We start from the raw sequence: 15,667 nt of genomic DNA, 5'->3' as shown, positions 1-15,667 counted from the left end.
ATCTGTAACTGTGTTATAACCCATCCAACATGCAGGTTACGAAACAGGTCACGAGCAACAAGGACCAGGTGTCATGACTCAACATAATGACAACCAACAAAGATTACATAATCCAGGATTAGGATTACAGGCCGCCACTAATCAGGAAGAGACCGGAGCAGTCGACGATCGGTTCTTGCAGTTTAAGCAATGAATTGCAATGATCAGCCACTGACTCTTACAGTTCATACTGAAGAGCTGAATATATAAGAACACGTTCCTTGCCATTAGATAGATTCAGTACATAGCTCTTCAGTTGTTAATCTAAGTATTCAGTCTCATATACTGAGTAGCTCCAAAAGCAGTGAACACTTGCATTGCTTATTAAGACTTATACAGTTCCGTATTCAAGGATTTAACACTTCGACATTGCTCTTGCTAGCATAAATCCCTTTGTATACTTTGGAATCTTCAGATTACTGCAGTACTCATTATATTTTGATAATTCTTGTTCAAGAATAGTTCAGTATTATCCTCTTGAGCAATACGGAATACGATAGCTTTTTCAGGAACTTCTTCGTTCTCGCGCATTCCTATTTAGGAGGAACTGGTTAATCAGGTATATCAGCTTATTCAGCGTATTCAGGATCTGCGCGAACAACAGCAGGCTTAGAGCATTACCATCGCTAACCAGCAGGCTCAGCTTGCTTAGCAGGCTCAGCAGACGCAGTTCACCTCTGCAGCCACTACTGGTGCCGGGAAGGCATACAAGATGAACAAGCCCGCTATATATAATAGCAACTAGAAGACACTGCATGAATTTCTTATCTACTGCAGAGTATACTTTTTGTACTATGCAACTCAGTTTACTATAGAATCTGAAAAAGTTATTCTTGCAGGGATTCGTTTCGAAAAGAATGCTCTTATCTGATATAAGCTTTCTCTATGCAATTACTTAAAGCATCAGAGCAACTCCGATATGCATACTCAGAGTACTAAGAATATATTCAACTCCTTTGCAAGCTTCAAAAAAGCTCTTAAGAAAACCTTTGATAATTCTAATGAAGAATGCACTATAGCTTAGCAGCTTATGAATCTCAAACAGATCAAATCAGCTTCAGCTTATATAATTAGATTCAAGCAGCTCTTAGCAAAACTTCCATAGAAGGATAAGAATCTTATAAAGCATTATTACAAGAGATTCAAGAATGATATTAAGAATGAAATTTCTAAGCAGGATTAGCTGAAGAACTTTGCAACGTTCTCCAATCAAGCAATCTGCATCAACAACTATCTGTATGAACAACGGGTAGAGAAATCCAAGAAAGAAGAAAGCTAGACTTGGAGATTTCCAGCTAATACAAGCAAGAAACTCCAATACAAGAATAGCAGTTAACAGAGCAGTACAGCTCAGAGCAGCACTATGCATGCAAGCTTTATGAAACTCAACGCAGCTAACAAGCAATACAACAAAAGGAATAGCATTATCTGCTATAATTGCAATAAGCAGGAATATATAGCATGCAATTGCTATCAACTTCGGAAGAACAAATAGCAATCAGTTCAGGAAGGATGCTAGGTGAATATTGCTCAACGATAGAAACTGTCAGAGCCGATTGTGCTAGCAAGGCTCAGAGCCAGCTAAGCTAGCTGAATTACGGATGACTAAGCAATATGCGGCTATAAAGCGGCTTTCTAGCCACGTTAGCACTGCTGAGCAGAACTTAGCTCCTTAAGCCTCAATATTATTCTGGTTGTATGCCCCTGAAAGAAAGAAAAGACCTCGCCACATTGCCTTTGCAACCTTTCCACCTGACAGTTTGAAGCCTAGCCCTTTTAAAGGAGGCAATCCGGCGAGGCTTTCTATCTTTTTTTTTCCTTAGGAGCAGTGCTAATACTGAGCAGGAGCAGAGCAAATGATTAGACTACTATCCTTTTCGAACCTTCGAGCTTTTAACCTTTGAGCCTTCGATTTTCAAGCTTTCGAGCCTTGAATACAGCAAGCAAGCAGTATCGAGCAAGCAGTATGCAAGCAGCGTGCGAGAAGCGTTCAGAAGAGATTCAGAGCATTCGAGTTGCTAAGCTAGAGCAAATAGCGAGCAAGCAGTATGCAAGCAGCGTACGAGAAGCGTTCAGAAGAGATTCAGAGCATTCGAGTCGCTAGGCTAGAGCAAACAGCGAGCAAGCAGTATGCAAGCAGCGTGCGAGAAGCGTTCAGAAGAGATTCAGAGCATTCGAGTTGTTAAGCTAGAGCAAAGTATGCTCTTCGCTATTCGAGCGAGAGAGCAGAAGTATATTCTTCGCTATTCGAGCGAGAGAGCAGAGTGAGCAAGCAGTAGATCTGAGTATCTTCTGTTTTCGAGAGTGTGTTCTTTGCTATTCGAGCGAGAGAGCAGAGTGAGCAAGCAGTAGATCTGAGTATCTTCTGTTTTCGAGAGTGTGTTCTTCGCTATTCGAGCGAGAGAGCAGAGTGAGCAAGCAGTAGATCTGAGTATCTTCTGTTTTCGAGAGTGTATTCTTCGCTATTCGAGCAAGAGAGCAGAGTGAGCAAGCAGTAGATCTGAGTATCTTCTGTTTTCGAGAGTGTGCTCTTCGCTATTCAAGCGAGAGCGCAGAGCTGAAGTGGAGTGTTTGCTTAGCAACTGAAGTTGCTTGGGTATTAGATTGCGAATCAATTACTTTTCTGTGCCTAGCGGTGGAGCAAAGCATAGCAACAGCTTCAGAGTTGCTAGAGAGCAACTCTCAAGACAGAAAGCTGTAATTATCTGTTATAGCTGCAGGGATGCTGTTCTGGATGCTGAGCTTCTTGGCTGCAAACTAAGTTTCTGGTGAAAGGCTTGCAATCTATATCAAACAGCTTTAAGTTCTGAAGAGTGCTTGGATAAAGCGCTGAGAAAGCAGCGACTGAGCAGCGTATATAGCGCGGGTATTGCACTCGGAAGACTTATATCTGGAATGTGATTAAAAAGAGATTTTTTTTTTTTTCACAGGCTTCGGGGACGAAGCTAGAAGAGAAGGAGGGAGATGGTTGAGAAGCCTTGAGAGGCCTGAGATACTGAGAGATCTTGAGAAGCTTTGAGAAGCCTGAGACTCTGAGAAGCTTTGAGAAGCCTGAGGCACTGAGAGACCTTGAGAGACCTTGAGTGGCTTAGAAGCCTGAGGCACTGAGAGACCTTGAGAGACCTTGAGTGACCTAGAAGCCTGAGGCACTGAGAGATCTTAAGAGGCCTTGAGAGGCCTGAGGCACTGAAAGATCTTGAGAGGCTTTGAGAAACCTGAAGCACTGAGAGATCTTGAGAAGCCTTGAGAGGCCTGAGGCACTGAGAGACCTTGAGAGGCCTTGAGAGGCCTGAAGCACTGAGAGATCTTGAGAAGCCTTGAGAAACCTGAGGCACTGAGAGATCTTAACAAGCCTTGAGAGGCCTGAGGCACTGAGGGACCTTGAGAAGCCTTGAGAGGCCTGAGGCACTGAGAGACCTTGAGAGGCCTTGAGAGGCCTGAAGCACTGAGAGATCTTGAAAAGCTTTGAGAAACCTGAGGCACTGAGAGATCTTGAGAGGCCTTGAGAGGCCTGAAGCACTGAGAGATCTTGAGAGGCTTTGAGAAATCTGAGGCACTGAGGGATCTTGAGAAGCTTTGAGAAGCCTGAAGCACTGAGAGATCTTAAGAGCTTGAAGCATTGAGAAGGCGTAGGAGCAGCTAGGAAGCAGCGAAAGCCTGGAAGCAACGGAAGCCTGGGAGCAACGGAAGCCTGGAAGCAACGAAAGCTCGGAAGCCTCAAAGGCCTTGAGGACAAGGCCTGATAAGGGGAGACAATCTGTCAGGGCCGATTGTGCCAGCAAGGCTCAGAGCCAGCTAAGCTAGCTGGATTACGGATGACTAAGCAATATGCGGCTATAAAGCGGCTTTCTAGCTACGTCAGCACTGCTGAGCAGAACTTAGCTCCTTAGGCCTCAATATTATTCTGGTTGTATGCTCCTGAAAGAAAGAAAAAACCTCGCCACATTGCCTTTGCAACCTTTCCACCTGACAGAAACTCAATCAACTGAGCAAAAACATCCCCTTAGAGCAAGTATCGGATTCTATTGATTATAGAAGTCTTAGCTGGATATTCTGCTATAATGATAACTGCTTAATACACCTCTCGAGTAAGGAAGATTCAGAATAGTTCTCTCAGAAGCTTAGGTGCTACAGGCAGATAGCAATAGCAGAGCGAGGATATATGCTCAGCACAACTACAGATAGCAACAACTCAGACTGCTTTGATATCACTGAACAGAGCATTTAGGTATTGAAAGAAGAACTTAGCAACGAAACTCTTCACTATTCTTCATCATTTACGCTAAGCGCTATAACTAGGGATATAGATAAGAAATGATATTCTCTTGATTATTGATATAAATATCTGAACGATACCGAAAACGCTTCTCAGGCAACAGAAGGATTAAGCTAGAACGAATAATCTGATAATTCACCAGAATCTTCTGTAAACAATAAACTCAAGAAGCTTACAGGAAGATTTCCCTTCAGCATTGAATGAAATAAGAAAACAACATAAGTTAAATATCTTATTTATAGGATAGAACTAGAGAAGCTCTTTATCTGCATTCCCTTGCAGAACATCGAAGCATAACAAGACGAGAATCCTCAAATCAGCTCACTTCATAATCTATATTACAAACTAGCATGGATCTTCTGCATCTACTATAGCTGCAGAACGCATTTCTCGGAGAAGGTGCAATACAAATGATTCCCTGTTAGAGAATCAGAACAAATCCTTCAGGCTGTTGAAGAACAGGAGCTCTGCTTCAGAAAGGTTCTCAACAGACAGTATTACAATGCATATATTGAGTTACTAGATAACTGCTCTATGCAATGTATAAATAAGAAAATAGAGTAGTAGTAGTGCAAGATAATGCTCTGTACGATTCATATTAATAATAAGATTTGCAACTAGTATTAGCAGAAGAAAGATTAGGAATAATAATGATATAAGCAAAAGCAAGCTAAAAAGCTTGCTTAGAAAGCAGCAAAGCAGGCTCAGAGGGAAGGCAAGCAGCTCTTAATAAACTCAAAAGAACAGGATTGCTTGTAAAGAAACTGCAGATAATCAGACTAGAATGATTCTTATATAAAGCTTTCAAAGCAGACTATGCTCATATTAAGTTCGATATATACATTCAAGAATACAAGTACAGCGCACTATTGAATAGTAGCGCTTAGAGAAACTTCATATCCTTATACATCATTAATCAAACATAACTACAATAGAAATGAAAGAAACAGCTATACACTCTCAGCATTATAAAAGAACAATCTATTGCATATAATCAAGAAATAATCGATAAGAAAACTGATTATCTATCTATCTTAATTCAAGAATATAAAAACAGAGTTTCTTTTGATATTACGGATACAGTATAGCATGAGCTGATTATAAGATTTTCATAGCTCAAGAAGCATAATCCTCGAATCGATTGAACTACTAGCTAGATCTCATGGGAACAAGCTATACTCAGAGAGATAGTTACAATCAATAGCGCAGGATTAAAGCTAGTGATTGAAGAATATTTAGGAAAAGAAGCTTCATACAACTTCATACATACTTCCAAGTTAGCAGAGCTGGCAGTACAAGGAGAAGGATCTAGTGATAAGCGAACTCAAATAGTGCTAGGGCGCTGGCAGGTTAGCAAAACAATGGAAGCAAGGCTTTCAGCAAGTCGGTCCGCTCCGGAGCGATAAGGAAAAGCTTCAGAAAGTGGATTGTGAGTTCATACAGGAAAAACCTCAAAAACGTTACTAAGAACGCTATCAGAAAAGAAGCACGCTCAATAATACCTACTGTTCCTTCAGGTAGCAGAAACAGCACAGGAATCAGAACTAATACTTGCGAATATATTACAAGAATACTACAAGTTCAAGAAACTATTCCAGAGAGAATTGAATATAGAACTGCTAGAATACAGCTCATACAACTACGAAATCCCGCTATAAGAAGGGAAACAGCCCAAATTCTTCCCTATCTACAGACTAAATAAGATACAGCTAGAGATACTCAGGGAGTATCTCAATAAGAATCTCAAGAAGGAATATATATAATCATTGCAATCATCAGCAGGATATCCTATCTTATTCATATTTAAGAAGAATAGCAAGCTCAGATTATATATTGATTATAAGCAATTCAATGATATTATAATTAAAAACTAATATCTATTGCTACTTATCAAGAAATTATGAAATAGATTGCAAGAAGTATAATGATTTATAGTTCTAGATCTAAAAGGAGCTTATAATCTGATCAGAGTAAAGAAAGAAGAAGAATGGAAAACTGCTTTCAGAATATGCTATGGATACTACAAATATTTGATTATGCTTTTCAGTTTAACAAATACTTCAGCCTTATTCCAGAAAATGATCAATCATATTCTATACAAGCATTTGAATCAGTTTATTATTATATATCTCGATAATATTCTTATTTATTCTTGAATACTGAAAGAATATAAGAAATATGTGGAAACAGTATTGCAAATGCTTTAGAATGCAAAACTTCTTATAAAACCTGCAAAGAGTTACTTCTACATATAGAAAGTTAATTATCTCGGATTCATAATCAAATCAGAATACATTAAGCTATAGAAAGACAAGATAAAAGCTATTAGAAACTAGCTAATTCCTAAGAATATTAGAAATATTAGATTTTTTCTCAAATATATCAACTTCTATAAGCAGTTCATTAGAAACTACAGCTGAATTGTATATCTTCTTACAAATCTTACTAAGAAAGAGCAATCTTTCGAATAAATCTTCAAAGCATAAGAAGCTTTTGATAAGATTATTAAGCAGATCATCTCAGAACTAATTCTATATGAAGCAGATCTCTACAAATCCTTTAAAATTAAAACTAATGTATTAGAATATGCATTCGGAAAACAACTTAGTTAGCGAAATAATTAAGAATATTTAAGAATTGTAAGCAACTTTTCGAAGAAGTTGAGCACCTCAGAAATTAATTACGGAATCCCTGATCAGGAACTCATAGCAATAGTAAAAGCCTTTAAAAAGTAGCAATACTATCTCATTAGCATATAATACTCAATTATAATTCATTCGGATTATAAGAATCTAACTATATTCATAATAATTAAAGTCTTGAATAAGCAATAAATTAGATAAGCACAATTTCTCTTACAATTCGATTTTAGGATTATATACTGCAAAAGCTTAGAAAACAAATAAGCAGATGCTCTTAGTAGATAATCAGATTATCAAGATGCAGATTCCTTGAATATATAGAATATCTTTGCTCAAAACGAGTTAGGAAATCTTGTTAATGCATATAGAGAGCTGAATGCTGCTCTCAGGATTGAATCTTTAGAAAAGGATTCAGAATCAATAACTTCAGATGAATAAGACAACTATATTAAGAATATACATAGTATATCAGCATATAAGCATTAGGGAGTTAGAGCAACTTATAAATGCATCAGAAGATACTGAAACTTATCAAGCTTTAGGAAAAGAATCGAAAACATCTTACAACAATGCAATAGCTGTAAGAAGAATAAAGCAGAAAGATATAAGCTTTACAAACTACTGCATCTCCTACTAGTATCTATAACTATATAGCAATTCATTAGTCTAAACTTTATTATCAAGCTATTTCTCTTATAAGAACTCTTAACTAAGATGTAATATAATAATATTCTAGTAATAGTTTGCAAACTAAGCAAATATGCTTACTTTCTTCTCTATAAGGAAAGCAGTATAGTAGAGGAACTTGTATATGCATTCTTTAGAACGATTATTACTAACTATAGTACATCAGAAGAAGTAATCTTCAATAGAGATAGAAAGTTCAATTTAAAGTTTTGAATTTTGCTTATAAAGCAGCTCAGAATATACTATAGAATATTTATAGCATTTTATCTGCAAACAGATAAATAAACGGAAAGAATGAATTAGATTATCAAATAATATCTTTAATACTATATTAACTAGAAATAGAATAACTAGATTAATCTATTGCTTCTTGCACAGTTTGCTTATAATAGCGCAGATATAAGTATAATAAAGAAATCATTATTCTTTATACTCTATGAATACAATCTAACAGCTTATTACAAAGCATTACTAGAAGCAGATATAAAAGCTATAAATAAAAGAGTTAAGAAGATTAAGAAAATTCAGAAAGAATTCTAATCAGAATTATAATTCATTTAAGAACGAATAATGCAATATGCAAACTCCAAAAGAATTAAGAAACTAATTCTATAGAAAGAAGATAAGGTTTACTTACTTCGGAAAAATATCAAAACAACCAGATCTAGCAACAAATTTGATTATAAGAAATTGGAACTATTTAAAGTCTTATAACAGATCTCCTTAGTTAATTACGAGTTAGCATTATTTCATAGAATGAGGATATACTCGGTTTTTCATATCTCACTGCTGGAATTAGCAGCATAGGAAATATCAGCAGATAATACAGCAGAAGTGGAGAATAACAAACCAGAATACAAGATAGAGAAGATTCTTAAGCATAGAAGTACAGACAGCATGAGAGAATACCTCATCAAGTGGAAAGATTACTCAGCAAGTGAAAATTCATGAGAACCACGGGAAAATGTTAAAAACGCTTAAGAAAGAGTGGCTGAGTATTGGAAGAGGAAGGAAACCAGCACTTAGAACGATCGCTCCGCCTCGGACCGAGACTCAGAAGCTTCAGAAACCTCACTCTTCGGAAAATCCTCCATCTCAGAACGAACCTCTCGAACATCAGAAGAACCTCCATCACCCTCGATACCACCCACATCGCTCAAAAAGGAATAGTCCAACATACTATCAGGAGACCAGGAGAGTTCTCCCGAAACTAAGGCAGAAAACCTTTCAGGAAGGAGATCAACAGGAATACGGGCCTGCTGCTCCCTTGCTAGCTTCTCCGCTTCCACACAATCAAGCTCCTCAATCGTGTTCAAGCTACGATGCACTGCGCATGCTATTTTCTCGGCCCACAGCTTGCGCTGTTTCCGCAACCAGCACACCTTGGCTATAGCACGCTCTAGCTCCTCCTCCGCATTGTCAAGAGCAGCTTCAGCAGCGGAATGCTGAGCTACAATCTTTTCTACCTGCGACGGCAACAAACCGTGCATATTACAATTCCCATGCTTGTACTTAATGCACTCCATACAGCGTAATGAATCCTCCTCAGAAGCAAAGCAGCGAGCTTTGCAATTCCTGCAGAAAGAATACATCAGCATCTCGATGCAACGAGAAAGGGCAATGAGCTAGAGGGAGATAAACTGTTTCATCTTTTTATAACGAGCTTTATCGATTCTATTCATTATCTGTAATGAGCACTGCAGCAATCCGAAGATTCCTAAGTACACGGAGGAGTTTATGCTAATAAGAGCGGTATCAAAGTATTAAGTCCTTAATACGGAACCGTACAAGTCCTAATAAGTGATGCGAGTGTTCACTGCCTTTGGGGCTACTCAGTATAGAAGACTGAATACTTAGATTAACAACTGAAGAGCTATATACTGAATTTATCTAATAGTTATGAACGTATTCTTATATATCCAGTTCTTCAGTATGAATATATTGAATAGCAACATATCTAAGTTATCCTGCTAGCTCTGAATAGCATATATCCGAAGCTATCCTTCCTGATTGGCTGTGCCCATAACCCTAACCCTGGATTATGTAATCAATGCTTTGTTAGAATGTTGAGTTCTTGATACCTGGTTCCTGTTACTCATAACTTGTTTTATGATCTGCATGTTGAATGGATCATAACATCATCCCCCTCCTATCAGTCATTATTCCCAACGATCTTTTGTAAGTATTCTAGCAAGTCTTCCGTATACATGATCTTGCCTTCCTAATTGAGATGTCGAACAGAATCAACAAATCTCGTTCTCGTGCTGAGAAGACTAGGCAAAAGAACTCTCTTCTTTCCTTGGTTCTTAAAAACGCTATCACTATGCTTTCTTGTTCCTTTTGCGAGAGTTGTAGTGCTCGGTCTTGTTAAGTTTCCGTTGAGGATTCCTCTCGCTGCGCCGAATGTGTTCGCCTGGGCTGCTCTCGGTGCAACGTTCAAGGGTTGAGCGCAGCGGAAATTCGTCGGATAGGCGTTCAACACTAACGCCTGGAGAACCAACTCGAGAGTGCTGAGGAGCGGCTGCGCGATGCTGCTGCGGAGGTAGAATGCTTGCGGAAGCAGAAGCGTCTGTGGTTTGAGAGGATGATGAAAGCTATTCGTTGAAGCCTTTCCAGTGTGGAGGAGTTGGAATGTGAGAAAGCTGAGGAGAAGCGGGCTTGCATTGCTGCTGGGGTTCGTTCTGTAATTGCAGAGGAATCTGCTGTGGTTGCTGGAGATTCTTCTTTTGAGGGTTTTGACTGGAATTCCGTGAACGTGGGGAATGCAGTGGTGGATTGGTCGGGTTTCCTGGGGGGCGAGGTTTCTGAGGCTCCTGGACCTCGGTTTGGGGCGGAGCGATTGTCTTAAGTGCTAGCTTTCCTTTTCCAATATTCAGCTATCTTTTCCTGAGCGTTTTCAACATTCCCCTGTGATTCCCATGAATTTTCACTTGCTAGGTAATCTTTTCACTTGATGAGGTATTCCCTTGTATTGTCTGTGCTTCTGTGCTTAAGAATTTTTTCTACTTTATACTCTAGTTCGTTATTTTCTACTTCTGCTGTATCATCCATTAGTATTTCCTATACTGCTGATTCCAATAGTAAGATATGGAAAACCGAGTATATTCTCATCTTATAAAATAATACTAACTCATAATCAACTGGGGAGATTTGTTATAAGATTTTGAATAATCCCAACTTTTTGTAATTGAGTTTATTGCTAGATCTGGTTATTTTGATATTTTTTCGAAATAGATAGACTTTATCTTCTTTCTATAGAATTGATTTCTCAATCCTTTTGGAATTTGCATATCGTACTATTCGTTTCTGAACGAATTGTAATTCTGATCAGAGTTTCTTCTGAACTTTCTTAATCTTCTTGATTCTCTTATCTGCAGCTTTTACATTCGCTTCTGGCAATGCTTTGTAGTAAGCTGTTGGGTTGTATCTATAGAGTATTGTAATGAGCACTGCAGCAATCCGAAGATTCCTAAGTACACGAAGGGGTTTATGCTAACAAGAGCGGTGTCAAAGTGTCAAGTCCTTGAATACGGAACCGTACAAGTCCTAATAAGCGATGCAAGTGTTCACTGCCTTTGGGGCTACTCAGTGTATGAAACTGAATACTTAGATTGACAACTGAAGAGCTATGTACTGGATCTATCTAATGGTAATGAACGTGTTCTTATATATCCAGCTCTTCAGTATGGCTCGTTGGGATCGCTGGCGAGTCTAGCGATCCAAGGTGTGAAGCTCGTTGGGATCGCTAGCGAGTCTAGCGATCCAAGGTGTGAAGCTCGTTGGGATCGCTAGCGAGCCCAACGATCCTCCCTCCTTTACAACCCTAACCCTGGGTTATGTAATCAATGATTTGTCAGAACGTTGAGTTCTTGACACCTGGTCCCTGTTACTCGTGACCTGTTCTGTGACCTGCATGTTGGATGGGTCATAACAAGTATGAAGAATAGCGATTTCTTTGTTATGCTTATATCTGCGCTATTATAAGCGAACTATGCAAGAAGCAATAGATTAATTTAGTTATTCTGTTTCTGGTTGATATAGTATTATAAGTATTGTTCGATAACTTGATTCATTCTTTCTATCTATTTATCTGTTTATAAGTAAAATGCTATAAATATTCTGTAATATATTCCGAGCTGTTTTATAAGCGAAGTTCAAAACTTTAAGTTGAACTTTCTATCTCTGTTAGAGATTACTTCCTCTAGCATGCTGTGATTAGCGATAATCGTTCTGAAGAATATATATGCAAGTTCCTCTGCTATACTGCTTTCCTTATAGAGAAGAAAATAAGTATACTTGCTCAGTTTGCAAATCATTATTAGAATGCTATCATATTGCATCTTAATTAAGAGTTCTTATAAGAAAGATAGCTTAGTAATAAAATTTAGATTGATGGTGTTGTGGTGGCCAGGGTGGTAGTCCGTGGGACGTGGAGTACAGTGGGTCAAGGGTCCTCATACATATAAAGGATACCACCCACTTTTCAAATTCTTTAGCTATAAAAAAAAAAAAAAGAAAGGCATCCTTTCTCTTCTTTTCAAATTTTGAACCCTTTGGACAGGTCTAAGACAGGTTTTTCACCCTGTTCTTGCGCCCGTGTGGCCTTAGTTTGCTGTCCTCATCTGTACAGGCACGCTTGGGTTGCACGAGCCCTTGCCCATTGCTTCGGCAGCTATTTGTCCCTTTTTCTTTCGAGGACGACGGCGCCCTAGTTCTGGTTCAGCAGAACTATTAATAAAGAAAATTCCAGTATAATACAGAATAGCTAACTCAATCCCTTGTTATTCATCATAAGACAAATCTTATATACGCTCCACTTACAGACTGAATCTCTCTCAAGCATCTGAATTCTCTTAATCTCTATAGTATTGTTTTCTGCAGAATACGGAAAGCATTCCAGCTGTAGCGCTTTCAACTCAAGAACCTCGAACTAGAAAGGCAAAGAAACATCGGAGGAAGCAACAATCAAGAGGGAAGATAGCTTCTATATCTGAGAGCTCTTTCAATCAGATATTCAGTTCAGCTAACTACTTAGCTAATAACTACTATGATTAGAACTTCAGATTTCCCTTTTATAGTAAGCTTGCTAGTGATAGATTAATGTTGTTTGCTTGTATAGAAGTTTCCTTGTAGCTAAAGCAATTTGATTAGTGGCATCAGATTAAAGGGATTGATAATACTCAAGTATTCAACTTTATGAAAAGCTTCTATGCAGATATAATCATTGCTGAAGAAGTAAAGAAATTCATTATAAGCACTAAAACTTGGAATGAACAGAAGAAGCAACTATTAGTTGCTTATTGCTCTTGGAATCATCTTTAAATATACATTCTCAAGCAGAAGCGCTTAAATATTATTAATAACTATTTCATTATCAATGCTGCTAGCTTCTAATTATTCATTATAAACTATAATAATGCTCTTACTTGTTTTAAGATCAGAGATAATCAATCTATAGCAGAAGCATGAATAAAGCTTTCTTCAATCTGAATCAAGCGCTTTTAAGCTAATCATAGTATTACTGCTGAAAGCATCAGCAACAAGAAGTAGCTTTATCTTATGAAAAAGCTGTTGGAGATTCATTGTAAAGCGCTTCAGGAGAAGACTCAAGACTAACTTGCTTTTAATACTACTAATCTTTAATTTCATCAACAGACTCAATTCCAAGATCCTCCTATGCTTTTACTTCAACTAGTTCTTAATCAGATACAGCTTATTCCTATTCTATATCCAATATATAATACTCCTAGTTAATTAATGAATTTATTAGAACAAGCAGTAGAGCTATTATACTATTAATTATTTTAATAATTAATTTGTAATTAGCAAGCTTAGCTTAAACTAACTAAGCAGATCTTAAAAGCTAAATCTACTCAGAAGAATAACTAAGAATATAATTAATTAGCTTTAATAATAAAGCAACTCCATATTAACTAAATTGCAATAATAAAATCCTTAAAGCTATAAACTAATGCTCTTAAACAAACATAGAATATCTCATATAATCAAATCAAAGCTCTACAAGAGATCTTATAACTAATCAAGTATTCCCAAACTGTTTCTGCAAGAAATCCTTCTCAGAGAAATACAAATTCCTTATAAATGAATATTACCTATACAAGTTCGGAGAATGAGAATAAGCAATATTCTGAAGCATAGCAAGCGAAGATTAATGAAATCCTAAAAAAGAACGAAACTCTGCATAGATGCTATAGCTATAGATCGAAGTCCTATAGAGCTTATAAATATATAGAACTCTGTACTATTATAAACTATAGCATTTGCTATACTTCAGCATTAGCAAAGCTAGAATAATATCTTAGCAATTGCTTAAAGTTTCTGAATTCTAGATTAAAACTAGTATTATATAGCTAGATTATATCTGCTCAAAATAATTTCAAAAGCAGTATAATTCATTTAATTCTCAGTTTCTATAAGAATTAGCAGCTAAAGAGTATTAAGAATTCTTGGATTTCTTAATATATTAGCTTAGTTTAAGAGAATGAGAAATAGTATAGAGATTCTGAGATAGCTAAGAATAAGATATTATAAGAAGAGATTAATTCTGTTCCCAGATACAATAATCAATACAGAATCAATAATATTGAAATTCTTAGCAATACTAGCAAGATTCAAGTAAGAAAATTATATCTTACTTCAGCTCAAGCTAAACTATATCTACTAAAGCTTCTCAGTATCAATGCTATAAGTATTAAGCTTATTCAAGCTCAGATAAACGCAGATAAAGCAAAGAAGCGCTGTATTAGAAAAGCTGAGTATAATGATAGTAAGATTGAAAGAGATGTAAGTATAAGAACTGTTAAGATCTCTATACATTTCGAGAATATTGAACTGGAAAAATCTAACAAGCAATTCAACAATCTGAACAGAAAGCTAACAGTTTAAGCTATTAATAACAAGCTCTTAAATCAGTTTCTAGATTACTTATTAAAGATCTTAAGCTGGAAGATAATAATTATATTACTAGAATGAAGAGCTTATCTGATTTACAGTTTTCAAGGAATTAGCTTTAGAGCTCGAAAAGTTATTAATCTTAATAATCAAACTAGCTCAGATCTGTATAAAGCAGATACTGCTGAATCAGCTAATTCATTGCAATATAAACCCGGAATCTTAATGCTTTTCCAATCTGAAAAGCTTATTAATAATTAGATTATTAATACTTAGAATATTACTGAGTATCTTTTGAAACTAGCTTAATTATCTGCAATTCAAGCTTTATTTCTTATTGCTAAATCTAGCTATATCAAGCTTATTATTAATATAATTCAAGCTTTTAATAAATTCTTATTTCCTTCTATGATAGCTTTTATAACTGCTCTTAGCAGCATTCGAGATAAAAGCATTGCTCTGATAGCATACATTCCTCTGCAGCTGAAAAGCAAAGAGAATAAATCTGTATAAGCAATGCTAAATACAAATACCGAAATAAGCTTAATAGCTCTCTCTCTGTATTCAAGCATACACTTATTTTATATACTAACATCGAATATTATCTTATATACATACAATGGATTAGATATAGCACTTATTGAAATTCTTGAAACCAATATTTTCTGTAGTAGCTTCTCTGAATAGATAATATTCTATATTATTAATAACAGATTAATATTGCTAAATTATTCTATATTATTAGAAATGCTATTTGTAATACAGACTAAGCTTTTCTTTGATTATTCTATTTCCGGATTTCTCCATACAAGCTTCGCCTTTAAAGAAGTACAACTAGTTATTACAATCAGCAGTTAGAAACTCCTTAAAGAGGAGAGTTTACATAGAACTATATCAAAAAACTGAGTGCTAGCAGCTACTCTGAGGAATACAGAGCTATCAGCAGAGAAATTATTCCAGAGTGAGTATTGTTGAAGAAGAAAGATATAGCTGTAATATTCATATCTGAATAAGATATTGCAGCTATTATAAATGAGTTAATGATAGAATTAATGAGAAGGAAGTTGAAGAAGGGTTGCTTTATAGTGAATGAGAAAGGAGCGATTCAAGA

The 15,667-nt window shown here is 36.6% G+C and overlaps 1 protein-coding gene across 1 annotated transcript; it reads right to left on the bottom strand.

Moving 5' to 3' along the window:
- Positions 1-8,870: 8,870 nt before the first annotated feature.
- On the bottom strand, positions 8,871-9,209 carry M406DRAFT_243406 (uncharacterized protein; the record flags this gene model as incomplete). Its single annotated transcript, XM_040916213.1, has 1 exon — positions 8,871-9,209. A coding segment is annotated over one exon (339 nt), but the record flags the coding sequence as incomplete, so codon positions are not given.
- Between the last annotated feature and the right edge of the window lie 6,458 nt (positions 9,210-15,667).

Source organism: Cryphonectria parasitica, assembly GCF_011745365.1.
Source record: "Cryphonectria parasitica EP155 unplaced genomic scaffold M406scaffold_2, whole genome shotgun sequence".
NCBI classification, from domain to species: Eukaryota; Fungi; Ascomycota; class Sordariomycetes; order Diaporthales; family Cryphonectriaceae; genus Cryphonectria; species Cryphonectria parasitica.
Note: the sequence above shows the minus strand (reverse complement) of the source record. Positions and strands in the feature narration are given on the sequence as shown.